At 52.2% G+C, this 27,394-nt stretch overlaps 11 protein-coding genes across 11 annotated transcripts; 7 read left to right on the forward strand and 4 right to left on the reverse strand.

Moving 5' to 3' along the window:
• Nucleotides 1–221: 221 nt before the first annotated feature.
• On the reverse strand, nt 222–2,498 carry AYL99_08134 (hypothetical protein; the record flags this gene model as incomplete). Its single annotated transcript, XM_018839642.1, has 9 exons — nt 222–753; nt 821–950; nt 1,010–1,408; nt 1,465–1,545; nt 1,603–1,668; nt 1,778–1,813; nt 1,877–2,055; nt 2,118–2,177; nt 2,242–2,498. The coding sequence occupies 9 exons, from the start codon at nt 2,496–2,498 to the stop codon at nt 222–224; spliced, it is 1,740 nt and encodes a 579-aa protein (XP_018690763.1).
• An 852-nt stretch (nt 2,499–3,350) lies between these two features.
• On the forward strand, nt 3,351–4,296 carry AYL99_08135 (short chain dehydrogenase; the record flags this gene model as incomplete). The annotated part of the gene is made up of 3 exons (XM_018839643.1): nt 3,351–3,649; nt 3,718–3,799; nt 3,859–4,296. 3 exons carry the CDS (start codon nt 3,351–3,353, stop codon nt 4,294–4,296), a joined length of 819 nt encoding a protein of 272 aa, XP_018690764.1.
• Nucleotides 4,297–5,921: 1,625 nt separating this feature from the next.
• Nucleotides 5,922–7,908, forward strand: AYL99_08136 (hypothetical protein; the record flags this gene model as incomplete). The annotated part of the gene is made up of 7 exons (XM_018839644.1): nt 5,922–5,952; nt 6,015–6,583; nt 6,633–6,738; nt 6,792–6,926; nt 6,991–7,298; nt 7,358–7,519; nt 7,570–7,908. The coding sequence occupies 7 exons, from the start codon at nt 5,922–5,924 to the stop codon at nt 7,906–7,908; spliced, it is 1,650 nt and encodes a 549-aa protein (XP_018690765.1).
• Nucleotides 7,909–8,628: 720 nt separating this feature from the next.
• On the reverse strand, nt 8,629–9,729 carry AYL99_08137 (hypothetical protein; the record flags this gene model as incomplete). Its single annotated transcript, XM_018839645.1, has 1 exon — nt 8,629–9,729. The coding sequence occupies one exon, from the start codon at nt 9,727–9,729 to the stop codon at nt 8,629–8,631; it is 1,101 nt and encodes a 366-aa protein (XP_018690766.1).
• Nucleotides 9,730–10,601: 872 nt separating this feature from the next.
• On the forward strand, nt 10,602–11,378 carry AYL99_08138 (hypothetical protein; the record flags this gene model as incomplete). The annotated part of the gene is made up of 2 exons (XM_018839646.1): nt 10,602–10,730; nt 10,839–11,378. The coding sequence occupies 2 exons, from the start codon at nt 10,602–10,604 to the stop codon at nt 11,376–11,378; spliced, it is 669 nt and encodes a 222-aa protein (XP_018690767.1).
• Nucleotides 11,379–12,025: 647 nt separating this feature from the next.
• AYL99_08139 (hypothetical protein) lies at nt 12,026–13,894 on the forward strand (the record flags this gene model as incomplete). Its single annotated transcript, XM_018839647.1, has 1 exon — nt 12,026–13,894. One exon carries the CDS (start codon nt 12,026–12,028, stop codon nt 13,892–13,894), a length of 1,869 nt encoding a protein of 622 aa, XP_018690768.1.
• Nucleotides 13,895–14,278: 384 nt separating this feature from the next.
• On the forward strand, nt 14,279–15,301 carry AYL99_08140 (hypothetical protein; the record flags this gene model as incomplete). Its single annotated transcript, XM_018839648.1, has 1 exon — nt 14,279–15,301. The coding sequence occupies one exon, from the start codon at nt 14,279–14,281 to the stop codon at nt 15,299–15,301; it is 1,023 nt and encodes a 340-aa protein (XP_018690769.1).
• A 64-nt stretch (nt 15,302–15,365) lies between these two features.
• AYL99_08141 (hypothetical protein) lies at nt 15,366–16,571 on the reverse strand (the record flags this gene model as incomplete). The annotated part of the gene is made up of 1 exon (XM_018839649.1): nt 15,366–16,571. One exon carries the CDS (start codon nt 16,569–16,571, stop codon nt 15,366–15,368), a length of 1,206 nt encoding a protein of 401 aa, XP_018690770.1.
• Nucleotides 16,572–17,457: 886 nt separating this feature from the next.
• On the forward strand, nt 17,458–18,622 carry AYL99_08142 (hypothetical protein; the record flags this gene model as incomplete). The annotated part of the gene is made up of 3 exons (XM_018839650.1): nt 17,458–17,914; nt 17,970–18,089; nt 18,147–18,622. 3 exons carry the CDS (start codon nt 17,458–17,460, stop codon nt 18,620–18,622), a joined length of 1,053 nt encoding a protein of 350 aa, XP_018690771.1.
• Nucleotides 18,623–19,078: 456 nt separating this feature from the next.
• Nucleotides 19,079–19,653, reverse strand: AYL99_08143 (hypothetical protein; the record flags this gene model as incomplete). The annotated part of the gene is made up of 2 exons (XM_018839651.1): nt 19,079–19,423; nt 19,501–19,653. The coding sequence occupies 2 exons, from the start codon at nt 19,651–19,653 to the stop codon at nt 19,079–19,081; spliced, it is 498 nt and encodes a 165-aa protein (XP_018690772.1).
• Nucleotides 19,654–22,055: 2,402 nt separating this feature from the next.
• AYL99_08144 (OPT family small oligopeptide transporter) lies at nt 22,056–24,636 on the forward strand (the record flags this gene model as incomplete). The annotated part of the gene is made up of 3 exons (XM_018839652.1): nt 22,056–22,371; nt 22,452–24,440; nt 24,500–24,636. 3 exons carry the CDS (start codon nt 22,056–22,058, stop codon nt 24,634–24,636), a joined length of 2,442 nt encoding a protein of 813 aa, XP_018690773.1.
• Between the last annotated feature and the right edge of the window lie 2,758 nt (nt 24,637–27,394).

Genomic DNA, 27,394 nt, shown 5'->3' on the forward strand with positions numbered 1-27,394 from the left:
TTGTCTATAGAAGCGCAAACTTGGCGAGAACAGTTTGCTGGCTCCGTTCTCCCCAATATGCTGAACGGAAAAGACGTCGAGCAGCACAACTCCCGTGACTCGTTTGTGATGTGGGCACGAAACACAGGAAGATAATAGAGCCGAAAAAAGGGAATCGAGCAGGCTCAGCAATGCCTTGCTTAACGGAGTCTATGTACTCTAATCTACTGACCAACCATATCTCAGATGAACCACGGCACATCCTCGTTCCGCATGTATGGCGTCAAATTGGGCAGATCGTGCTTGACCTCCGCCTCGATCTGTCCATTCCCGAGATACGCCCACATGTTCGTGTGGTAGCGAAAGTTGTAGTGCTCGTACTTGACCTCCTTCAGCGTCTTCATGAAGTGCAGACACGAGCCGCCCCAGATCCACAGCTTCCCGCCGACAATGTTGTTCTTGTACCAGCTTTTGCAGTCGGCACCCCAGACCCCGCGCGCGTGCCAGAGGTCGATGTGTCGATAGAGCTGATCCACCGGCTCGTCGCGCACCTCAATCGCTTTGATGCCCTCGGCTTGCATCCTCTTGGCGCATTGGAGCACGTACTCGACGCATACTTCGTGCGAGGGCAGCGTGGTGCCGGACGCCCAGCTGCCGCGGACCCCGTTGATCACGAAGTAGTTGGGAAACTTGGGCACTGTCGTGGCTAGATACACGCGGGGCTCTGGCTGGAATGCTTCTGCCATGCTGAGGCCGTTGACGCCACGGACATCACTATATAACCAAACATATGAGGACAGGTCCGCTCCTTCTCATGGAAGGGAGCAAAAGACAAACTCACAATGGAGGGACAAAGGCCAGGTTGAAGCCGGTGGCGCAGATGAGGATATCAACCTCGTGTAGATGGCCGTCTTCGTCGACAACCCCTTCGGAAACAATCTTTGCGATCTCTTTGTGGCATGTCGTTACATCTATGGCGCGTCAGTTCTCAGGCAGAGAGAGATGTGAATATTGAGAATCTTAAACTCACTGGACTGCACCAGCGCCTCAAGGTAGCCATCGCCCGGGGTGATGCGACGACAACCGGGCGGCCAGTGAGGGATGAGCTTCTCCTTCAACTCTTCGTGGCCCGGGCCGATTCGCCGAAGCATTTCGGCTTTCATGAGTCGCTCGGCAGCATGATTGGTCTCGGAATCCTTCAAGAACATCTCGAAGAGGTTGTTGACCGACGCCTCCAGCTTCTTGCGGTACTGGAGGTGAAATTCCGGGTCGTCACGGAACGCGTTCTTCTCTTCGTCCGAGAAGAAGTATTGCGCATTCGGTGGAACCTCGCCCTGGGCCTTGGACCTCTGCTCCTCCAGTGTGTCTTGTCCAATCATGGGCGAGATCCAGGTTACTGACCGCATGAACGCCACGAGATGCTTTGCAGCTGTTGTTCTCGTCAGCCAGTCTATCTGTCTGTATCTCTTCACACCCGAAACCTACACTTTTGAATCTGTGGCACAATCTGGATCGCGCTAGATCCAGTGCCGATGACTGCCACTCGCTTGCCAGTCCAGTCGCAGGCTTGATCGGGTGAGCCATACAACATTCAGAGAGGAAGGGAGGGAAAAGAAGACGTACACGAGTCCCAGGATGCACTATGCATGAGCTCGCCTTTAAAGTCGTGGAGTCCGGGAATTGAGGGCCCTGGTCAATGGTGAGTCGCCAGCATTGAGGTATGTAGGCTTGGCTTGGTACTTGCATTTCCAGCTGTTCAGAAAACCGGTTCCGTTCACCAGTATATGGCACCAATCACGAATGATCTTGCCGTCGGCATCGATTTCGACCTCGTCTGGCCAATTTTGGTCATCAATGTGTTTGTTGCTTTGGTATTTTGGCATGAAACTCGACTTACATATCCCTCTTTCCTCCTGCCACACCGCCTTGAGGACGCGGCAATTGAGCTTGACAAACGGCATCAAGTCGTATTTCTTGGCAAAGTTCTGGAAGTACTCCTTGATTTCGGGTGCATAGGCGTAGAAGCTGGACCAGTTGGGATTCGGTTCAAAAGAGTATGTGTAAGCATGAGCCGGGCTAAACACGGTCAGTGAGCAATTCGCATTGGATGGTGGTGCATTGACGGGTCTTGTTATTACACGTCACAAGCACATCCCGGGTAGCGGTTTTCGAACCAAGTGCCTCCGACCTGGGCGTTCCTATCTTTTGTTAAAACTGCTTTGCCCCTGTACTGTTTACAATGGGCTGGCTGACTGGACTCACTTTTCGTAGCAGACAAGGCTGTAGTCCTGGAAGTTCTTCTTCATCTTGTACGCCATCAGAAGGCCGGCAGCTCCGGCACCCACGTGTATCACGCGAAGATGTTGGGGCTTTGAATGCCATTGCTCCTTGATCATGTAAGGGTGCTCGGATTGCTCGAGAAATGCATTCTCGACATGAGAGGCAACCTTCTGGCCCAGGTATTTGGCGCCAGGAAAAGGCTCCTCTTCATGCGCAGGGAGATTGGCGACTGCTTTCATTTTCAACGAGCAAGAGTTACTGTCGAGCTGGAACACACTTCGGAATACGATCTTGACGAATTGTCCATCATTATTGAAGATCCAAACTACAATATGTCACGCTGTTTCCAGTCGAACCCACCACAACAAGCCTTGCCCAATCTCCAAGGCCGGCAAATGCACAGTAACCCCCGTACAGATACTCCGGTGTAGTGATGACTTTCTCACGCCTTGCTCGGCTTCTACAGGCGGATTGTTCGCTTGTCCATACTCGTTCCTGAACGTGAGACTGCCGACGCCTCAGCGAGGACGAGGACCTTTGACAAGGCTGCTCGGAAAACCTCGCGATTGGCCTGGACTCATGGTTAACTAACCTAATTCTGCTCGACCAGGATCATAATATGTATGGGGGATTCCCCGCAAAGCTGTTATCAAACCCCGCGTATCGAAGCCGGAAAGGAGCTTCTCCTGAAGATCCGAGACTGAGCGTGGTTGGATCCCAGGATGTCAGATTGACATTCTCACGAGCAGAGTAGTATATAAAGTAACGACGTGGTATGCTGTATGAAAGCGGTCGCCATCGTCGGTGGGAGTGAGGTCGGCCACACCAAACATACAGCCGAGGCTGGACAAACAAAGCTATATACAAGGACTGAACTTGGTCCCCGGCACGGGTTTTCCGCGCTCGAGGCTACCCCGCGTGCATTGTTGTTGCGTGCGAGGGATTGTGAGCCTAGTGGGGATTTTCGACCGGACGTGTGGGGGAATAGCCAGGCCAGAAGCTCGTATATATATACTCGGTATACCAGGGCTCGACTCGGCAATGGTTTATGATGATCGTCTCTGCCAAAGTCTGAAAAGGTGGCAGCAACAATGGCCCTCCACGATGGCGACCTCAAGCCCGTGCGGCCGATGTTCGAGCTCACGGGCCGCAACTACATCGTCACGGGCGGCGGGCGAGGCATCGGGTACGCCATCACGCGCGCCATCGCCGAGATGGGCGGGAACGTCGTCGTGTTCGATCTCTTAGACAAGCCGGTGTCGGATTTCGACACGCTCGAGAGCGAGTTCGGCGTCAAGGTCAAGTACATCCGCGCCGACGTGACGAGCGACGACAGCCTGAGGTCAGCGTTTGCTCAGGCAATGGAGACACTGGGCACTCTGGACGGGTGGTACGTGCTAAGCCGAGAGATTAGGTGTCTCCCCAATGTGTGTTGCTTGCTTGCTCAGACGCTTGTAGCGTGACAGCGGCGGGTATTGCCCCCGAAGGACCGTTTCTCGAGCAGGACTGGAACACGATGAGAAAAGTGATGGACATCAATGTGTGTTTGTCCCCCTTTTCTCGACGTTGGTGATACCGGTGTTGACACCATCTGTATAGGTCAATGGGACATACTTCACCGCACAGTTGGCGGCGCAGCAGATGCAGAAACAAGGCACTGGAGGGAGTTTGATATTGATTGCGTCCGTGTGCGCGCACGTCGCACTCCCACGCACGCTGTTATCCGCGTATAACGCCTCCAAAGGGGCCGTCAAGATGCTGAGCACGGCGTTGGCGGTCGAGTTGGCTCCTCTCAACATCCGGTGCAACATCATCTCGCCCGGGTACATCCAGAGCGACATGACCAAAGGTTTGCGCGAAAAGAACCCCGAGCTGGCCGACATCATGGAGAATGCACCACCTCTGCGACGCATTGGGAACCGCAACGACCTGACGGGGGCGGCTGTGTACTTGTTGAGCGATGCTTCGGCTTATACCACGGGCGCGGAGATCCTCGTTACCGGTGGAATGCACGCCGGAAGGGTAACCACAGACTGATGGCGATGATGAATCGAGGCGAGAACTTGTTGAAGATAGACCTAGCCGATACGAAAAGCCTTCCCAATGGCAAAGCGAGAATACCATGCCACGGCTGGAAGGCAAGAGAGGAATGCCACTTCAGGAAGGAAGCCTAGCGTTGCCATTGCTACAGGGAGTGAGTGGCGGAACCCCCAATAAGACTTTCTCAGGGACCATGACCATCCCAAGCTGCGACCATGAAATGGATTAGTACAGAAAGTGGTCATGATGGCTGACGATCAAGTATCAGAGAACAGCAGCCGGTGTTTCGCTCTCAAGAAGTATATCACGACGGGTGGGAATAGCCACTTGCTGACTTCATGAGATATCTGTACATGCAAATATCTATTTGTTATTGTTATTCTCGAAGCTGCCATCTGGTAGATTTATCTGCATGTTCCAGGTATATACGAGTCTAGGGCCTGACCGGGAGTCTCACTAGTACCTAAGAGGATAGGACCACATAGGAGAAGTACGGTAGAAACGGGCTACAGTCGTGAGGCGGTAGAAGGGTGAGGAACAGGAGCCAGAGAGAGTCCTAGGACGTGAGTAGATGGGAGTGGACGAGGGAGCGAGTCGAAGCGACGGGCGATTAATTAGCTAAATAGTGGTGAAGAACGACTATTCGGGGCCGATTTCCATGCATATACACGTGGGTGACACGTACACGTAGATGTGTATGTGCGTGTGGGTGTGTTTGGACTCGGGGGTATATAGTTTCCATTTGACAGCCCGTTGACGCTCAGATGGTATTCTACTGATGTACAGACAGTCTACTATCAACCCCAAGCACACGAATACTTCGGCATACTGGCAGAAGCATGACAACAACCGTTCTTTTTGGTTCCCGTGTTTCTTTCATATCAAGAAGAACAAGCTGGGAGTTCAAGCGGACAACTAACTATGTAAGCTCAACCGTTGTTATCCACAATAAATGTGTTGGATATCGAAACTCGGCCACCCGGAATTCGGAGTTTCTGGTGGGCAGGTCAACAATACACCTTTCCTACACAAGTTCCGTCGGATTTGAGGCCTGTCGGTAAATAATCGCCATCTTGTTGCCGGACGCAGCGAGGACTTACCCTGCGTCAGGTTATCCGAGTCAGTCTGTTTCCAGAAGACCTCTCAAGCCCGATGTACAACCTACTGCGTACCTCTTGTGGGTCTCGGCCAATGGCAGAGCCAATCGACGCATATGCTGTCGAGACGATGAGGGTCCAACGCAAGATGGCCTATGTCAGCCTTTCCGTGTCAAGTCATCCAGCCCTTCGTCCAGCACTGTGATGTGGGCTGCTGCAACACCCCAGAGCCGAGGTCTCCATCACTAGCTCCTTGGACGTGGGGTGTGGACAGGTACGGGGATCGGAGCTGGTGCTGTGATGAACTTGATGGAAAGCTAAACGCTGCTTAGGTTCTTTGTTTATCTCGGAATTTGGAGAACACATGCTCTTGTTGTTTATTTTTTCTTTTCTTTTCTCTTTCGGACCTTTTGCTGGTTTTGGGCAGATAACTTCGATCCGTCCACAGCTTCTCCCAGCAAACTGCCGCTGCCTGTAGAGTGAATTGAATTGACAAGCAGGAGGAACGTTGTTGGCGCGTTCGAAATGCCGTACTATGGAGCGAAGCTGAGCCCACGTAAGTATTGCTGTAGTGCATACACAGCTTTCGCAAAGTCTCTGGGCTGATCGTCTCTGCAGCAATCCCCGAGGATATAACAATCTGGTCATGGCTGTTCGAAACCACCCATACACCGCCAGGAGTCAAGCCAACAGGAGGCTTCCGGGACGCATCGACCGACCAGTTCCTCTCCTTCGATGACATCCGGCGCCTTGCAACCCGTTTTTCCTCAATCCTGTACCACAAGTATGGCTTGCGTGCCGGAGACGGCGTGTCTGCGTTCACGTCGAACACGATATGGTACCCGGTCGCAATGTTCGCGGCGGCACGGCTGGGGGTGATTTTCACGGGCTCGTCGCCGGAATATGGCCCGGAAGAGGCCGGCTATATCATGAAGGCGGCGAGAGCCAAGCTGGTATTTGCGGACCAGGGCTCGCTCAAGGCGGTCTCGCAAACGATGAGTGTGGATAGGATCATCCTTCTGGAACCGGCAGACACAGCTGGCCCTTTGCCTTCGGTCAAGAAGTTACTCGACAAACCAGATTTTGGCAGCGTTCCCGCGCCTTTCACGCTCCCTGCAGGGAAGAAGAACGGCCAGGTCTGCGCGTTCTTGAGCTTCACCTCCGGCACGACGAGCCGACCGAAGGGCGTAAGCATGCAGTACCTGGGCCGGCTATATCGTTACTGATTTTGTGCAGGTCATGATATCCCACAAAAATGTGATTGCCCAGATCATGCAGATGAGGTCGCTAGGCCGGGAGGATCTTCCAAGAGTTCTGCTGGGAGTTTTACCGCTGTTCCACAGTAGGTTGCATCTCCAAGTGTGTTCACGTAGAATGCGACTAACACCATGATAGTCACCGGACTCGTTCAGATCTTGCAACTGCCGATCGTTCTTGATCAACAAGTCATCTTGATGCCTAAATTCGACATGAAGGGTATGATGGATACGATCGTCAAGTACAAATGCGATGAACTGTGGCTTGTCCCACGTAAGACCTCCCTCCCGCCTCTGTACGTGCAGAACTCCAACTCACCTCACTCTTCCATCAATAGCTCTTCTCATCAGGCTGGTCAACGACCCTGTCGCCGCTGGACATACCCTGCCTTTGGTCAAGCAGTTCAACACCGGCGCTGCCCCTCTGGCCCAAGAGATCGTGGATAAACTCGCGAAGCGGTTCTCACACATCGCAATACGGCAGGCATGGGGAATGACCGAAAGCACCAGTGCCTTGACACTAACACCACCGCCGTTGCAAACCTACGAGAATGCTCACACTGTTGGTGCCGTCGTCCCGGAAACGGTGCTGAAGATCGTGGATCCTGAGACGGGGAAGGAAGTCAAAGAAGGCGAGAGTGGCGAGGTAAGCAGAGCATGCAGCAAAACCATGATATCTTTGATCTCGTGCTGATAGTCGTGCAGATCTGGGGCAAGGGCCCTCAAGTAACGATGGGTTATCTTGACAATCCGAGCGCCACGGCGGAGACATATGATCAGGAAGGATTTCTCCACACCGGTGATATCGGGTCCATGCTTCCCAGTGGTCTCCTGCTGGTCCAAGACAGGCTGAAAGAGATGATCAAGGTATGGCCGAATCAATTTGAAGCCAGGCCAAGCAAGCTGACACCACACAGGTCAAAGGCGTCGGCGTGGCTCCTGCCGAACTGGAAGATCTGCTACTCGGCCATCCGCTGGTCGTGGACGTTGCCGTGATTGGCATTCAGGATCCCTATTCCGGGGAGCTGCCGAAGGCTTTCGTCGTGCTGACCGACAAGGCCAAGCCCGATGCTCAGACGGCACAGGAATTGCAAGAGTTCGTGCGCCGAAAGAAAAGCCGGAGCAAGTGGCTCGGCGGCGGTGTGGAGTTCGTCAATCAGATCCCCAAGAGCGCCTCCGGCAAGATCCTGCGACGCATGCTGAGAGATCAAGAAAGGGCCCGTGCAAAGGCGTCCGCGGGCAGAAGTCGGTTGTAGTCTTGTGTGATGTTCATGAGTTTAGACCAAAGCAGGAGCTTCTCTGTCGACCTTGGAAGAGGCTTCGACGTGTATAGACCGGCGTGTCCGTTAGCAAACGTGCTCAAGGAGTGCTGTTGAAGGTTTGGTGGTTAGTCTCCTTAGTTCAACTTGGCGGAGTTACAGCCCTCTCCGCGAGCACAGCTACTCATTTGGATCCTTCTGGCAGATGTATCACTCTGGTTTGAGATAGACGTTCAGTGCAAGGATATATTGAGCGCTTACATCCTCCATGGTACATTAAAAAATGTTGAAACTGGCTTGACGATCGAAGGATCCTGGTCGGCCCTAGCAGGGCTGGTTGTGAGGACGCTGCCTCGGAGCTCGTAGCATTAACGTGGATTCAGGGGGTGAATGACAGGCCCAGGGAAGAAAGCCAGGCCGTGAAGAAACGGATCGACTCCGCGTTTTCGGTCGCTCCATGGAAACGTCGCCATGCCGCACATGGAACAAAGTAGATACCTATTCGGCATCGACAGGATTCCTTCACGGAGCCTTGTGGCCTCGGACGTCGTTGAATTCGCTTCCTATGGTCTGTAGAGTGTCCTCTTTGCGGAAGTAGAAATTTTATGCGACCAAAAGAATGCTCCTGAAATGGCTGAGGACGTGATCGCATACCCGTATTAAGGCTTTTTGTGTAGATAAGCGATCTTGCTAGTGATATGATTCTTCCTGGAACCATCAACGTGGCGTGCAGTGTTCCCTTTGACCGACTCTAGTCCCACTACACATTCTGTAAGCCTTGACTCTCTGACCCACATCGTTGGCTAAGTCCTGCAGTTGGCGGCTCTCGGCCCGCAGCTCGGCATCCATGTCCGACGAAGAGTTGAGTGCCCCTAGGAGAACGATTTTCAGTGTCAGATGGAAGAGACGTAAAAAAGACGCTGAAATAGGCTCAGGGCTAGAAGATCTGATCTCCCTCTGGGCGATCTCAAGCTCAATGAGCCATGATTCCAACTGGTCCAACAGAGCTGCTTTCTCGGATAGTAGTCGTAAAGCGGCTCCTACCGATTCGACTTGCGATACTTTGTCGAGAAATTTAAGCGTCGATGTAGCGATCTTTGTCAGTTCGGTCCGCATGTTTGGCGCAAGCGTGCGAAGGTCGCGAGATTCGACAGGCTGTTGATGGGGCGGAATTAAGCACACAGGCAAAGTCGTTCCGCTTACATTGGGAACTGTTGGAGGTTCCGCAAATCTGCATGGAGCGGCAAACAGCTTGATGACAAAAGCATCCAGGAAGGGTAATTGTTCATGGTATGCTGGCACTAATTTCTCCGTTGCGTCAAAAGTTGGTCTTGCCCGGTACTCTTGCATGATCCTGAGTCCTTGAATGATATGCTGCACCATAGCAGCATAGTCCTTCCGCACTTGCTCAATGCCGATGAAGATCTGACAGCAAAGTAATACCGACTTCAACCTGTTTGGGCCCAGAGACGACAAGTTGGATGCAATACCCCCCAAAGCCATGTTGTATTGCTGGAGACCATAGTGATAGCTGTGGGTCTTCTGTGCGACAGACGTTGGATCGTCTCCAGATGCCTCGAGATCTTCCCGAAATGCTCTGAGCGACAAGACTGCGTGTCGTATAGGCGGATCAGTCAAGCTTGCTTGGAGAATTTGCCTGGCTTCCTCGCCACAGCCTAGCTTCACGCCAAACATCGTTTTGGTCGAGAAGTAACGGTTGAGGAGGTCGATGTCCTGAGGGACGACTTCAGTGGCGGCAAGACGGACAGGTGGTGAGCCCACGCTTGAATTGATGTCGCGAGCACGGTGGTTGTTCATGGGTTGACTGGTGAAAATTCTAAAGGGCGACTCGTAGCCGTCGCAAGTACGACCAGTATTGACGCATTTTTGGCAAAATGGTTTGTTTTCGTCACATTTGACTCTTCGAATCCTGTTACTGATTAGGCACCATCGCTGCAGAGCTGACTGCCTGTCCCAGTTCAGGGTCTGACTGTGTAGACCTGCGCCAGGATTCTTCCGCCATGACTGACCTGCAAGTTGCACAACCAGTCTTTACCTTGGTTTTGCTTTTAATGTTCCGCTGGCGGACGACCACGCTTCCGTCCATCGCAGGGGCGAAGATGGGGCATCCACACTTGCCAGCAACAGCCTTCAGACAAGGCTAAGAATCAAAGCAAGCAAGAAATCCGAACAGGCGAATCATATCATGCATTGAGACGCGGAAACATGGGAAAGGTGAGATGGATTGGCTTCATATAGTGAAAGCCAGAAAACAGCGTAGGCAGCAGAGGGCAAGGCGAAATGGCTGTCCGTGTATCTAATAAAGAGGGAGTGTCTGACAGCATCTGTCTAGCTGTAAAAGGAAGCCAAGGCGCTAATGATGGCCTTGGAAGTGTCCACGCTAGCTCTATCAGGAAGCCAGAGCGAACTGACCAACCACACGGCGCACCGAGTACTATATGCTATGACAATGGTTTCATGCTTCATCCAGCATTCGTCCGAATCCAAATTATCTCAAGGGATTCAAAGGCGGTCGGGCTCTGTTGATTCCGTTGGCTCTTGGTTCGTGGACGTACCCTTAGCCTATATAAAGAGAGCCTGACCCGATGCTTCTCGAAATGAATACTTAGACGATGTCGAGGTTGGTAAATAGACCAGGATTGAAGTGGAAAATAATGTCCAGCTCGAAGATGCCGGCTTTCACTCTATATGGCTCTCTTGGGTCAACCAACACCGATCGTGTCCGCCTGACCCTCGCCGAAGGCGGCTTCACAGATTACGAACTCGTGTCCCTCGACCTTCGCAAAGGGGAGCACAAGGTGCGTATGGCGTTTCTTTTAAAAGATCTCGAACACTCACAATCATCCAACAATTTACTTCTATTCGTAAGGGTCGATTGTTGTCAGGACTAACGCCGTTACACGCAGTCCCCAGAGCACCAAAGTCGTCACCCATGGGGTAAAATCCCTGTAATAGTCTCCGCCGACGGATTCACTCTCTACGAGAGTCGTGCAATCTGCAAATATCTCGCAACGAAGTACTCGTTTCCACTTGTTCCTCCAGCCTCCGACATCGAAGCTGCAGCACTGTTCGACCAGGCACAGTGCATCGAGATGACGTACTTTGCAGAGCCAGCAGGGAAAATCGCATTCGAGAAGTTTGCCAAAAAATTCATAGGGCTGCCCCCGGATGAAGCGGCAGTCTCGGCTGCACTGCGATCGGTCGACATGTTTTTCGACGTTGCAGAATGTCTCTTACAGGACAAGGATTATATGGCTGGAAATGACTTCACGATCATTGATATCTACTATATTCCGCTGATTCAAAGATTGTTCGTATGTGGGTACGGAGATGTCATCACTAGCCGCAAGGCTGTGAGTGCTTGGTGGGACCGTTGCCTCAATCGACCAGCCATACAGACGATGTTGGCTGCTGACAAGGAGGCTACGGCTGCTGCCAGCAAATAGGAGAAACAGGTAGTGAATTTCGACTCGTTTGCGAATAATGATATACGCTCGTTGATCCAGTGAAAGCGCTGTTATCGTAAAGGAAGAGTATCTCTTGCAACCATTGATGACCCTCTCCAGTATATGGATAGTCTTACAGGTAAAGACCTATAACCAAGAACTTTGGAAAAATGCTCATAGAAATTCAATGATCAAGACTACAAAGGGTGAATGCTTGAATGCAGCAGTCTGCACGATGGGTCGTTTAATGTAAATTGCCAAGATTCATGTTCCAGCCGCGAACGAAGATCTAGAACAATGTTGGCGTTGCCGAGCCCGATATTGCGTGCCATGCCTCTTTGGTCGTCAAATCACAATCAGCGTCTTATGGGAAGTTGACATCAGCCTAGACCCCGTGACTATACCGTAACACGGACAAACAGGGCTTATGATTCACTGAATCAATCAACCGAACTCGTATATGCACGAGTAGCTGAACAAACCAGGGCTAAAGGACTTCACTCTCTAGGGGGTAGCCAGGCAGCCGGCGGAATCCTCAGGATGTTTCATCTCGGGTTTCACAGAAGCTTGCCAGGCTCTGTCCTCAAATCTTCGGCGCGGACGTGAACCACCACCATGCGCCAGAACCTCAGAACCTACTCCACAGAATGGCCACTACCGGAGAGCAGCATCTATACAAATACAGTCCACTTCCCGGCGCAAGATGGACTCGTGTTATCAAGCTCAAAGCTGGCGAATTCCGCGACCCCATCAAATGCTCACTTCACCCTATCGACCTCGATTCAGAGCACGAGCCCTACGTCGCCCTTTCGTATCGATGGGGTCAGAAAGCGGACAAGATCCTCTGCGATGGTCAGACTGTGACCGTCAACGACAAACTCTACGAGGCCATGCAGCGACTCCGCGATAGGAAAACCGATGTGACCTTCTGGGCCGATGCTATTTCCATCAACCAGGCTCCCACTCCGGACGGACTGGCAGAGAAGTCTCAGCAGGTACAGTTGATGAGCGTCATCTTCAGCCGGGCGACCATGGTCGTCGCCGACCTAGGCTACGCCAGCATGGAAATGATGGCCGGCCTCGACGAGCTCCTTGGGAAGCTGGGTTCTCTTTCCACGGATCAGATAGGTCCAGATTTCGTCCTGGGCCCCAAATTCCAGAAACTCGGCCTGCCCAAAATCGGCGACCCTGCGTGGACCATCCTCGACGAACTCTTGCGGCGAGAATGGTTCAATCGCGTGTGGATGATCCAGGAATTCGCACTGGCCCGCAAACTCAAGATGAGGGTCGGGACGCGCCTGTTCGACTTCTCGCTGATTGAGAAGGCAAGTCGGATCTACCGCCGCATGCAGCCGCCGTGGGAAGTCATGGCAGCCATGGGCCCCGAGTGGGCGAAAAACACGATGGGGCTGGAGTTCATGATCCACGTGCGTGACATCCACAAGAGTCCGAGGCCATCTCCGCTGGTCGACCTGTTCGGCATGTCCTCCAACTTCGCGGCCACAGACCCGCGAGATCGCATCTACGCGCTCATGGGACTCGTCAAGGCTCCTGCGGACGCGAACACAGAGCCATTTGCCGTCGACTACACCCAGTCCATTCACCAGGTGGCGATCCGCTTTGCGGCCCAACTTACTCATGCCTGGCCGCCCTCGTTGATCTGGATGTATGCGGGCGGCCCCCACCTTCATCAGCCATCGTGGGCTCCAAATCTCGAGTCAAATCAGCAGAGGACCCCGGCCGAGGGTTTGACACCAATCTGGCAGGGGAAGTCGCAAACTCTCTTCAGTGCCGGCGGCACGGCCAAGTCGACGTACGAAATCATCCCCTCAGATGAGGCTGTGAAACCTATTCTGAAGACCGTTGGGCGAGTGGTCGACACTATCAGCGCGGTCACAGACGTTTTCGACTTAGGACAGCAATCAACAGCGACCTTACAGGCTCGCGGAGAGAGCCTGATCAAGTTTGAGCAAGACGCTCGCCGACTCTTGGTCGAGCATGGCCTCCCGGTTCCGTTTCGCTCGAGTGATCGCACAGTATACGACCCGTATTGGCTCAGTCTGGTCAGCGGCACAGACGGGACGCTCTACCACCGAGCAGGTGACGACGTGCGAGAGAGTTTCATCGCGTTCGCGCACTGCGGAGATGAAATCTCCGCCGGGCGCGAATCCGGCGACATTGACGACAAGCCCGAGAAGATCGCCCTCGTGCTGGAGATGTATAAGTTCATGACTGCTCTTGGTTCCACCATGCTTCAGCGCCGGCTCTGTGTGACCGAGATCAAAAGAGTGGGGAACGTTGTCGCCACTGCGAAGCCTGGGGACTACGTGGTCGTTATCTGTGGTGTCGACCGGCCAGTGATCATGCGCGAGGTCATTGTCGAGAACAATGCTCCGTGCGGTGCGCTGCCTCATCGCCACCTGCAGTTTGTTGGCATAGCTTACATCCACGGAATCATGGAAGGGGAGGCGCTGGATGGTGTGCAGGTCCCAATGGACGAGATCCACGTTGTTTAACGCTAAAGGAGAAGGTAGGGACTGAGGGTGTCCGCCTGAGCCTAGTCCTAGATGAGTAATATTTGAGAGCCGCTCCGGCATATCCTTCTATAGTCTGTTGGAACTGTCTCTATCCACCTATTATGCAAATGGTGGCTGCTTGGCGTACATCTCACAATCACTCTCTTGCATTGTGCATGGAACTCATGTCGTCCGGATGTCAATCATGCTGGTTTTGCTTAGAAATCGAAGCATCCACAAGCCGATAGCAGGATTTCCCAGCTTCGAAGATGATGGAAGGTATGTATAAATACCACTATCCCAATATTGCAAAGAATCGGCATCTTCATAAACTCCATCGACCAAGAGAGTTCTCTAGAGCTTATAGTCTTTGCTTCAGAAAATATGGCCCCTCGCAACCACGCCGCCTGGCTGAAAAGCAAAGGCGCCGCTGAGCTTGTCGTCGAAGAAGCTCCATATAGCCACCCCTCCGCTTATGAAATTGTTATTCAGAACAAAGCAGTCGGCATCAATCCAGGCGAGGTCTCCGTCCAGAAGCTGGGAGTCCGCGTCAATGGTTACCCGAGCATCCTGGGATCAGAAGTGGCCGGTATCGTGGAAGAGGTTGGGTCGGGTTTGACGTCGGTGTTCAAGCCGGGAGATCGCGTCGTCGCCAGGGCGAATCGAATGGTTGCCAACAAATACGCCGGATACCAGGAATACGTCGTCCTGAGCCCACCGTTGTTGGCAAGAATTCCGGATCATATCAAATTCACGGAAGCAGTGGTCTTACCAGTCGGTATGACCACGGCTTCATCGTGTCTGTTCGACAGCACCACCTTGGGGCTTGAGATGCCTCCTGGAAGTGGAGGTCAAGGCAAGACACTTTTGATATGGGGTGCCAGCAGCGCGATTGGGCTTGCTGGTGTGCAGTTAGCGGCCGCCGCAGGGTATGAAGTGTTTGGCGTTGCAAGTCGCCATAACCATGAGCTGGTAAAGTCTGTCGGGGCGACTCGCTGTTACGACCGCCACAGTGTCAACGTCGTGGACGAGATTGTGGCCGATTTGAAAGGCAAAGAAATTGTCGGAGCATATGACGCCATATCACAGAAAGAAACAACCACCGCCCTGTGTGAAATACTTCACAGAAGCGGAGGGCGAAAGCTAATCGCAGCTGTTCTGCCCGTGGAAGACTATGTCAAACATGACGTGGTGATCAAAACGAACTTCACGGTGAACGTCGAAAAATCCGGGATTGGCCAGCACATTTGGCAGGACTTTCTGGAGCCCGGACTCGCCTCAGGGGCTGTTCAGTGCAAGCCGGATGCGGAGGTCGTTGGATCGAGTCTCGATGATATTCAGAAAGGCCTCAACTTGCTCGCCAAGGGTGTCAGCGCGAAGAAGATCGTGGTGACCTTGGACGGATAGGGTGGACAGAATTTTCCATGAACAAAATCGACTTGGTTCTCTCCTTTTGCGACATTTTTGCATCTCAGGTCCCGAGGGCCTCCTTGATTGTCTGCCTCTCCTTTCTTACCCAGTTCAAGTACACCGAATAGTCGGTAAATACTATGCTGGGTATCGTCAAAGTTGCCAAAGTTCTTTGTAAGGCGCCCTCAAGTCGAGTCAAGACTTTTTGAAGAAGCCACGCACCCCTCTTTGACTCTAGGCATTGCGGAACTGTAGCTTGTGGCATCCCGACCGCTCTATCAGAAGATATTCCGACATGTTGATGCACAGGTTGGCTCCATTTGGTTAGAATCGATCTTTCCGCCGCCACGATATGATTGATCACGTCCCTGGCACGGTTAAATTGACGTCCGGAGCGGTCTGGAGTCTTTGATACTGCATTCAGCTCTTGCATCAGCTGAATGGTCTCGAGCCTTAGCAGGTAATACTGCGCGAAAAGATATGCAATGTCTTGGGAAGGATAATAGTGTTGAAAGCGGTTGGCTTTTAGAGGTGCCCAGTCCTTCGGCGCTTGGTATTCCCACAGAGATAAATGAGCCAGAAGTTCGATCAATCTCTGTCGCAGGATTTGAACCGCGTCGGGACGGGAGAAGAAGCTAACCCGATCGACTTCGGCTCGGAGAGCTACAACACTGATAGCATGAGCATCAAGTTGCATTGCAGGAGTACAGGACTGGCCCAACCGCTCGATATCGGCCTGTATTTCCCACAAGTCCCATTTGGCTGTCCTGTTTGCGCCATCCAGCCCCAAATTGACGGCATTATTTCGGACGGCCGCTAATAACGTAAGCGCGTTTTGATCTCTGAAATTTAGCCCTCCTCGTTTTTTGATGAGAGCTTCAGCTCCATTCTGATGGGACGCAGGCGGGAGCATGGTCGCCTCATGTCGACGACCAAAGAGATATTCTCCAAATTGTAGAATCATGACAGCACTCAAAGTCTCGTCCTTGAGACTCAACAGTGGATCTGCAATCGCTCGACGGACACTTTTGATAACCCTTGCAAGGAGGCCACTTTCTAAGGCATATGGCTTTCCTTTGAAGCAAGTTCCCATCATGTAGATAGCAAGCCATGACACCGCTTCAGCAAGTGGGGAGTCACCAGAGACCGAATGGTAGAGGGGAGTTATCAATTCAAATTGACCGTGGCTCGCTCGCCAGTCTCTTTCTGGGGTAAAAATGGTTGTTGAAAAGAAGAAGCTGAGAGCCTGCACTTCTAGGGATGGCATCATGCTTCTGGGTAAAGACACTTGCTGTGAGTCGTCCCTCGACAAATGTAAAGTTGTGCATTGATTGCGTTTCTGAAAGCGGGCTTTGACAGATGCAGTCTGATCCCGGAGCACAACATCCACCGGATGAGCGTAACCAGGACAGTCGAAACCCAATCTGGAGCATTGCTGGCATTGTGGTCTCTCAAGGTCGCACTTCAATTGGGATATCATTAGTTGGTCAATGCTGTGTCTGGAAGATTGTAAGCCTACCTTGACATGGCGGTCTTTACACCTTCGGCACCCTCTCGCAGGACCACGATGTACCATTTTGTCGTCAATAGACCGGCGTGGACTCAGATCCGGTGGTCACCGCGCCCAGAAGTTGGTCACTGATGAGCGATCTCCACGGCTAGTTCGCCCAGGCGAGTATGCCATTGACTCCTGAAGCACTGTGGACTCACGTACTCCATGTAAGGCTCATGAGGTCCAAGGAAGAAATGCGCGTAATTGTAAGGTTCTTAAAAGGGGCGTATAACGGTAAACCTTATTGCAAAAGTTGCCGCATTCGGTTATGCTTATTTGTAAGCCAAGGCACTAGCGCTCCCTAGCGAACTTTGCTACCAGCTGGAGGTCCATAAAATGGAGATGCCCGTTCTTGGCGGCCGCTTTGATGCAGCGCTCCGACTGCGGGGGTTTACAAGGCTATGCAAAGACCCCAACTCGAGGTTTACCGAGGACACCCCCGCCGCTCAATCTGCGGCACCGAGAGCATGGCTGACCGAGAATATTCGCTGTGGTTTACGATATCAGTCATGCCCGAGCAAGGTCATCATGTGTACAATTCACAAAGCTGGCCAACCTTGAATCAACATCGCTGCCACCCTATCGCTAGTGGGCGACCGTCATGATGAAGCTCCTACTCCTGCTATTGAAACACCCTCTACGCAGTCTGATCTTTTCCTATTCCTTCCTGGTGCAAATCTTACTGGTCCTCCTGCGACGGGCTCTGCTGCCACATTTCCCCGTATATCAGACACTGCGGATCCAGATCCAGCGAGCATATTTGGGCTCGGCTTCTCTGACTTTTCCCGACTTGACCCACAGGCTGCCGGTGGGCAAGTTGCCCATCGGCCGAGCTCGTAAGGTCGATGGATCTGTCCCAGCCTATCTGATCCCTGGCCGACGGGAGCTTGCTGAGTTTGCGGTCCCAAACCCGAAACGTCAACAGTGTGTCGTAATCTACGCTCATGGTGGCGGCTACGCGCGCGGTGAAGCGAGGATGTATCTCAGGTACATGGAGCGGTGGGTCCGAGAGGCGTCCAAAGAGAACTTGGACCTCGTCTTCGTGAGCGTTGAATATCGTAGGTCTTTCTGTTCGCCCTGACATCTAACCCACCATGCTAACATATGCCGCAGCTTTATCGGTCAAAGAGAGTCATCCGGCACAGAAAAATGCCTTTCTTCAAGTCTACAGATACGTTCTTGATCAGAATATACCCCCGGAGCGTATTGTATTCATGGGCGACTCTGCTGGAGGTACGCCCCCGATGTCCGAGCCGTGATATCATTGCTTGTGCTAATTAGCCCCCTCAGGCTCATTATGCCTCCTTGCAGAAATGGACCTCAATGCTCTGAATCTCCCACAGCCGGCGGCCACGATCCTGATCTCGCCATGGCTCGACATGAACTGCAAGATCTACGAAGGAGGAAACGGAGCCGTCGAAACCGACTACTTCATGGTAGCCAACAAAGCTGTTCCCGCACTGGCCAAGCTCTTTGTGGGCGACGTACCTGGCGACTCGCCAGAGGTCAACCCACTTCACCATCGACCAGAAGCGCTCGCAGGGCTGGGCCCGCAGTTGATCTTCACCGGGGGAGCGGAGTTTGCGCGCTATGACTCGGAGAAATGGGCCGAGCTTTGTCGCGCTGCAGGCGTCGAGTGCAAGCTGATCATCGAATGGGCCCAAATACACATCTACGCGGTCGGGTCGAAGTTCACAGATCCGGCTGTGCGCAGAAAAACTGATGGCTTGATCATCCAGTGGATCAAGGAGCATGTTCGAGCGTGAAAAGATGTCACGAGCGCTTCCACGTGTGTCGAAGGCGGATATCAGTTTCCCTACTAGAAAGAGCCGGGCATCTCGGAATATTCCGACCGTCCACATGATAGATCAATTTGGATTCTTTAGAGGGCGTGTATCGTTCAGAAGGTCACAAAAGGAATGGGGACGACATACTCCAAATGGAATTCATAGAGGCGGTCTCAGCGTATATAACGAGCATCGTCGCGACTATAGTGTGCAAAGGAAGGCCTAGAACTCCCAGCTTACACCACGTTGCTGAGCAAAGAGAGAGTGGAAGTTGAGTTGGAAATAGAAGCGAAAGTGTGCCAATCCTAGACATTAGCTCATCTCAAGCATCTGTGACGTCCTGAAAACGGAGCCTTCACGCTATAAATTTGATTTAGCGTCTACAAAAACAATGCTGGCTTTGTTATGCTCTGCAACGGAAAGCAATAGACCAGTCTACTTGTCTCTCATCTCGCCCCGAATCGTGGACAAGCGTGCTCCTTGCTGCAGAACTTCACACTCGATGACAAGATCCATGTTCTGCCGCACGGGCCGAAGGTACGTGATCAACAACGTCCGAGATACACCTCCGAACCACCAAAAGTCCTTCCTGGCCAGAGGCGCGGCAGCCATCGTCGTACACATGTCGTGAATCATTGCCACCGCTCCGCCGTGCATGTTGCCCATGCGGTTGGTGAAAAGAGGCGCGGCCTTCATCTCGAACACGGCCGTGGTCTTTCTCGGCGTGGTGGAGGCGCTGACAACAGTGATGTGGTCGCGCATGAAGGCCAGGTCAAACGTCTGGAAGGTTCGGACCAGAGTCAGAAAGGATCAAAAAACCTCAAGGACAGGGGTATATAGTCCCAACATCACGGTACCTGCACATGGGTCGTGTCTGCATTGCGATATGCTTCGATGTATGCCTCTATCCGCTTTTTAGGATCTGGAATCGAGATGTCGAATGCCATTCCAGGTGTTTTCAGAAGGTCTGTCGTGTAGCGTTCCGCCTTCGGAGCCTTGGGGTCTTCCATCTCCGACCTATCGTGGAGAGCGTTTCTGTCGAGCGAAGAAGCTCGTATGTCGCCGCTCGAGGCAATCTACCAGGTCCTGGATGATACTGGAGCAAATAAAACCTTCACAGCGTCTAACACGGTCCCAGCTTTAGGGGCCAGCAGTTACTGACTGTCAGCTCCCGACTACCTCATTACGGTACCCGGCCAGCCGGTAGGAGCGGAAGTACCGAGGCAAAGAAGCCATGAGGCTGAAGATAGTTATTCGCCGTCGACCAGTCTTCCAGCAAACTCGATACAAGCGGGCAAAAGGCGATCGATAAGAGCCGCGAAGCCGAAGCTGCACTGAATCAACATTGCACTTGACGCTTACCAATATCGAAACATATCTTGGAGCGTAGTCAATGGGCGGCCAGTTCGGACCGAGACCGAGACCGAAGCCGAGTCTGACACTTCGGCACTAATGTCATATTCCGGAGGTTATAATCTTAGATGTATGTGCTTACAATTTTCTTTTTGTTGTCGGTATAACCCTCCGGACTGACTCAAGGGGGAGTCTACCCCAGACCCTGGCCAATATCCGTGAAGAGCCGAACAGCAACAAACATAGCGCCTATGCCACCAGTGTGCGTTGCAGGCAAGGAGGTGACTCCCTGTACAGAAACATCAACACACCGTCCAGGTTTGTCAGTGACGTTTCTAAAAAGTTATTTCTTGTTTCTAGCTGCAGACAATTGCAGCGTCAGTGTCCCAGATATCTTTGATGAACGGTTTACGCAGGGCGGCGGTTGATCATTGAGTGGCCGGAAATAATGGACCGGAGGAAGAGGTGAGCTCGTCACCCATCACTGACGCAGGTCGATGAACTCGGGATTGACGAAGTCCATTGTGATACCGGAGTGAGACCAACCATATGATTGGATATCACCAGACCATGGGCGCCAGACATGGACTCGCACGTCATGAGGAGCGGGTCGAATTATCCACAGACTGTCTGCAACATGAGCCGAACTCGTCTCTCCAAGCTTCAATCGTTCAGGCTAAATGCGCCACGCGATTTGATACGTATGTTGGTGACTGGAAGACCGAAATGCTGTCTTTCCCTTATTACCTGTGGTCGGCTATACTAATGGCGAGAAGAAAAGTGCAGCAAGCCTGATCAGAATTGACATTGATTGCTTCCACTGGATACCCTGAAGCGAAGTTCTCGAGCACCATGCCGGGTTTCTTGCTGAATTAGGACTGAGGCCAGGTGGTCGAGGGATGGTGGTAACCGAATGGAGACATTTCATTTGTCGGTGAAGTGGGTACACGGTTGAGAGACTCCTCCGCCGTTGTAACCTTTTCTGCTGTAAACATCTGCGGAGGTGGAGGCTGATCGGTCGATGGCGGAGTTGTAGACAACCGGATTGATAAGACGGAAATGGTTGATCTCGAAAACTGTCTGGGGGATGATCTTATCAAATGGCGGGTCGTCCCTGGCATTGAAATCGTTCCCAGGCAACGTTGTATCCCGGTTGCCCCTCGTGAAGCAAATTCTTTCTCGCAGTGATTCATGATCCGGGAAGAGTAGTTCAAAGTATATGGTCATACAGAAACTCCCTGAGATACGGAACGAAATGGGCAACGTGATAGCCGTCGCACTCCATCTTGCACACACAACTCGGCGTGGGCATATGTTGTTTGGTGGCCTTGACCAAAGGCCAAAATGGCGATACTACTGAGGGTCTGCTCGTCAAGCCACCAGATGGCTCTCGACAGGGGACTGATGCCCTAACATTGCCGATCTATCTCTAACCTCGGTATAGCGTACGAAGTAATAGAAGACTTGAATGAGGCCAGAGATAGATAAGCTCGCTAAGCTTTAGTGTGCCTTGCCAAGCTTTGAACTACCAAAGGCTTCTGGGAAGCCACAAAGCTTATCAGCCGACAGTGATCCGTCAACACTCCAAGAATCCTAGATCGCATTTATCACCACTGTGTAGGTCGCGAAGAGAGGCGCTCCAGCAGACTACCACCTTGGGCGAATGGTCGCCCATCACGACGGATCAACGTTACAATCGTCATTCCGATCAGGCGAAAATCATGGGGGCAGCAACGTGGCCTTCCAATCCCGGAGTAGCAGAATGGAGCAATTGCAGGGGATAGTCGTTCTTGCCGAAGTTTTGTGGTTCTTCCTCCGCCGATCACTGTTACACTGTACATAGACGTGGTAGAGGCGACTAAATTGAAATCGATGCTTGACTTTCGACTGCGAAGAACTCTGAGGTAAAGGCTCGGATTTCGGCATGCTTCTCTGCCACGATAACACTTAAAATATACGTTACACGGCTCTCTCTCTCTCAGTGCTTTGAATTCAGGACCTGCTCCGCACTATCTCTGTGAGTCTGCACCTCTGGTTCTGGCATCAACTGGGCGTCGAGATGGATCCTCGACAGCGACCGGGCTTCACACGCACCGACACAGATGGTATTCCGCTCGAAACGGTCTCGCCGTCATCTTCCAGCGGTTATACGAAAAAGGATGTGAAGGGCCCCGTGGAGTCCAAGGCCGATGGCGTTGTCGGGGTGAAGCCAATTGACATTTTGGAGGAGCATCTCCCTGCCTATGACCCCGACAACGATGGTGTCGCTCATATCAAGGAGCCTGTGACTACAGCAGAGGACTTGGTCACTCAGGTCATTCATGTGCAGGATGACCCAAGTCTTAATCCGTGGACGTTCCGTGTCGCCTTTCTTGGTACGCGACTCCTAACCACCATGCCTTCTTAAGAGATATAGATGTCATTTTGGAGATATCTAATTCTAACATTATGCCAGGATGTGGACTGTCAATTTTCGGTGCCGTGCTGCAGGAGATCTTTTTCTTCAAACCACAGACTATCTTCGTGTCTGTGGTCTTCTTGACCGTCATAGCATATATCCTCGGGGAAGCTATGGCAAGCATTATTCCACGGAAAGGGGTCTTTCGCTACCTCAACCCTCATCCTTTTAACCAAAAGGAGCATGCCGCAATAACCATCATGGCATCTGCTGCATCTCAAGCAGCCCAGTCGACGCAAGCATTACCTGCTCAAGCTCTGTTCTATGGCGGATTTCCCAATAAGGCTGCCGGCATCTTCGTCACAATGTCTTCTCAATTGATTGGATTCGGTTTCGCGGGCCTGCTTCGTGATGTCCTTGTGTTCCCTACCAGGATGCTATGGCCCATCAACTTGCCAGTCGCGACCCTCCTCGAAACTCTACACCGTGACAAAAAGGAGACCAAGAGAAAGCTGAAGCTGTTCTATATCGCCTTTTGCCTTATCTTCGTCTGGGAGATTCTACCCGAATACATCTTCCCAGTGCTTACTGGTGTCTCGGTGTTCTGCCTTGCCAAACAAGACAACCTTGTGTTTACCAACCTTTTCGGCGGCGCCTCCGGGGATGAAGGGTTGGGCTTCCTGTCACTCTGTCTCGATTGGAACTACATCATCGCCGTTTTCTCTCCGATGTGGTTCCCACTCAACTCGCTGGTCAATTGCATGATCGGTATTGTCGGCTGTTATATTGTGTTCATGGGCGTCTACTATGGAAACATCTGGGGATCTTTCAGTCTCCCGTTCCTGTCGCAGGAACTCTTCAGCGAGGCATCCAACTCGACAAACTATGTGGTCTACAACCAGTCTGCGATCCTCAACTCGGACTTCACTATTGACCCGACGAAGCTGGCCCAGGAGGGTCTCCCTCAGTTGACTGGAACGTACATTGTGTATCTCATCACCTCAAATATGGGCATGACGGCGGCTTTCACCCACATGTTCATCTGGAACCGCAACGACCTCAAGGCTGGATGGGCGTGGGCTACTCCCTCCAACCTGCGAAGGCTATTTAACGCCAGTACATGGAAATTCTGGCAGAACCAGGAGTCGCCGGAAGAGCGTCTGCAGCGTAAATACGACGACCCCACCTTGGATCCTCACTACAAGCTCATGCTGCAGAACAAATATCCTGAATCTCCAAACTGGTGGTGGGCCTCTGTGGCCCTGGTCAGTTGGGTCGTCGGCCTTGGTTGTCTGTATGGCATGCACTCGACGCTGCCAGGCTGGGGGTTCCTGCTCGCCGCCATCTTTACCTTCCTGCTTTTGCTCTTCCTAGGCGCCCAGATGGGCCTCACAGGCTTTCAGTTCAACGTCCAACCGATTTGCCAGATGATCGCCGGCTATCTCTTCCCTCACCGGCCGCTGGCGAACTTGTACTTCACCTGCTACACGTTCAACACGTTGCAACAGGGACAACTCCTCGCCAAGGATATGAAGCTGGCACAGTATTGTCATCTTCCGCCACGGATCACATTCGTCGTCCAGGTCGTGGGATGTCTCCTCGGAGCCCTCTTCAACTGGGTGATGATGAACGACATCGTCGAGAACCAGAGACCGATCCTCCTCGCCATCCAGGGCTCGAACATCTGGTCGGGACAAAACATCCAGATCTTCAACACGCTGGCCATCTCGTGGAGCATCGCCGACAAGATGTACAGCATCGGCGCAAAGTACCAGTGGGTGACGATTGCCTTCCTGCTGGGGTTCCTTGTCCCGCTGCCTTTCTGGCTGGCCCACCGCTACTTCCGGCCGTGGAAAATCTTCTCGTACCTCAACACGTCCATCATCCTCTGGTACGTCGGCAACCTGTTCACGGGCATCAACTCGTCGTTCACGTCCTTCTACATTGTCGGCTTCATCTCGCAGTTCTACCTGCGCAAATACAAGCCCCAGTTTTTCGTCAAGTACAACTACCTACTGAGCGCGGCTCTCGATGGCGGCACGCAAGGTACGTAATACCACTTCCTATCATTAGTCCCCGTAGCCCAGCTAACGATGTTTGAACAGTCATGGTGTTTATCTTTACCTTTGCCGTCTTTGGCGGAAGTGGCAAGGCGCATCCTTTCCCGACGTGGGCCGGCAATCCTGACACCGGCGTGCACAATATCGACTACTGCATGGTCAACCCTGCAAACGGAGGCTAGACGTCCAAGAGTACACCTGGTTGTGGTCCTATGCGTGACAAGTAGAAGCAGAGGGTGCGTGGATATATATATATGCATTATATATGCCCCGAACTGTGCTCTACCCCTTCCCTTTTTCGTTCAGGAAAGGGAGCGAGGCCGCTTTACTCGCGCACGTGACGGAGCATCGGATGAGGCCCGGCCGAGTATGGGAGAGCGTTACGGGAGCCGCGGCAGAGGACGGGGGAGCGTGCCCGAGCACTGGGCGAGCCACAGGGAGCGCTGCCTGATGCCCATTCGCAGAAGCCAGTTCGGGCTTAGGGGTCTTTAGCTGAGGTATCACTAAGCGCTCCCTATTAAGCAGTCTCTGAGTAAATACTCCGTACGGAGTACATCTGGGGCTTAATCTGGCCCCTAAGTGATCGGTTATACCTGCCTCTCGACTAGGCATCTGTTTCTGACGGCGTCAGGAACCTAGCAGATTCCCTTGCCCTTACAGTGGTGCCTAAATTTCCTTGTTGGGGGCTTACAGCTTGTAACTGAGCAAAAGGCTGTAGCTAAAGAGCTCCAGAACAAGCCTCAAACACCTCTTCAACAAGGTTCCTCTGGTGGCGGAGATAATGAGAGTACTGAGGAGGGGGTAATTGTGGTGCCTCAACCGCGCATCTCGCGATGCGGGAGGCAACTGCGCAAACCGTGGTACCTCGACAGTTGTCAGTTGGAGCTAGAAAGGTTTGCAAGAACCTCCGCTATTTGCGCTATAAGTTGCAATCAATACCGTTCACAATCGGTTGCAAAATGAACAGATGAAGAGGGTGGCTTGTAGCTGAGCTGCTGAGGTGTACGCTCTGTGGCGGTGCATACTGGTGTGGCGTGCACGCTGCGCTGGCGCCTTCTATGTATGTCCTACTCGTAGTCTCCATTAGTGGATGCAATTGGCGGAGAAATTTAGTGGGAAGATATTTTCATCGAAACTCCGTCCCAGCTTGACGCTACCTTTACCTGGCAATATGTTAATATCTTTTCTCTTTCTTGCCTTCGCCGATGACAAAGTCGCCTCTTCAGAATGAGTGATCACTTGTGGCCATTGAGGGACGCTAATGCACAGCCTTTTACAGAACGGCTCTGCGCAGCTGGCACATCAGCTCCTGTTCCATGCACCATTTGCAAGTCACAGAAAAGAAAGTGCGATAGGCGGTTGCCACAATGTAACCGATGTAGAAAGTTGCTGTGCAGTGGTCCTGTTATGCTTGATCACAGTTCCGCTGACTTGTTCGATAGCCAGGGTCGCCATTGCCACTATACAGAAGTCGTCTCTCATCAATTCTCCCGACCGCACCAGCAACCCATACGCATAAGATATCGCCTTCCGTATATGGTCGGCCCTGCAAACTCATCAGTATCGTCAGCAAATTCGACAGAGCAGACACTAATGCAAACGTGGCTGCAGCCGAGGATAATTGACCAGCAAATTACCTGCGAAGTTTTGGGCCTTTTGAATCGCAGTCCAACTGATTTCAATGATGTGGTAGACACGATGCAAGACTCTGTCTACCCATGGCTGGCCATTCTCAATGTCGCCAGTTTCAGACGGAAAGTACACCAACTGTCCCACGAGCCGAATGCTGAAGTTGCGACATTGCTATTAGCCGTCCACTTGATGAACTATTTGTCTACGCCAATTAAAGCAGACTACCCGAAATTTGACGGTGATATCCAAACAGATACATGTCGTAGATTCTTCACCATTCTCCAACTCGATCGCAAGGATCGGATCGAAACCATTCAGTCCGGCGTTTTCCTTTCCGCCTTGGAACTCCATGCTGGACGATTCAATGAAGCATCTCTTACGATAACGACGTGTGCAAAGTTAGGTCACCAGTTCGGCCTAGATCGTTGTCTTGCTGCAGCAGGCAAACAAACTTCAGAGCAAGACACTATCAGAAGGAACATGTGGTATGGTCTTGTCTTAATGGACCGGTAAATATATGTCGTCCTTGGACGTTATTACGAGTGCAGCTGACAGTATATTCTAAGGCTGATCCACGCAGCCGCTCCATTCATCCACAGTGTCGTGGCAATTCCTGAAGATCTCGAGAGAGATCAAGATTTGCATACAGCCTCACGTACAACACTGCCACCAATGCCGGCAAACGAGGCCGATCCGCTAATACTACAAACCCATGTGGCCTGTATTCTCGGAAAAACGCAGCACTTTGTCCAAGACCGTTTGGGATGCGCCCAGAATTGTATTGAGTCCGCCTTCTGGGAGTTTGACGAAAGATTACGGCTGCTAAGCTCAATCGCAATGCAATTAAGTGCAGTGAAGAAGGATACGCCGTGTGTCACATCACCATTAATTTTCATGTAAGGTAGATCAGTGTCAGTGCTAAAGGACTTTGCTCATTCTTGACTAGAGCGATGATAACCCTATATCAGAACCAGCTTGAGTTCAAGGTCAAGAGAGGTGCAGAGCAAGGTCCTTCTTATACAGCAGCCTTCCTGGCTGTAGAACGCATCTTCTCGATGATACAGGAGATTATACACGTGGTGGCCAGAGGAGATGGCCGAGCAATGTTACCAGCAATTATTTTGTATTACCTGGTCGCTCAGGCAGCGATCAATTTATCGCACCTTTATCCAGACTGCGATGGAACAGTACGGGATCTGCGAGAATTATTGAATCATCTTGGACAAAAAAGTAAACTTGCAGGTAAGTTTTATGACTGTCTGTTCTATGTAATTCCTTTCTTTTCGGATGTAATCTGACCGATCATGT

The sequence above is a fragment of the Fonsecaea erecta genome (genome assembly GCF_001651985.1).
Source record: "Fonsecaea erecta strain CBS 125763 chromosome Unknown Scaff7, whole genome shotgun sequence".
NCBI classification, from domain to species: domain Eukaryota; kingdom Fungi; phylum Ascomycota; class Eurotiomycetes; order Chaetothyriales; family Herpotrichiellaceae; genus Fonsecaea; species Fonsecaea erecta.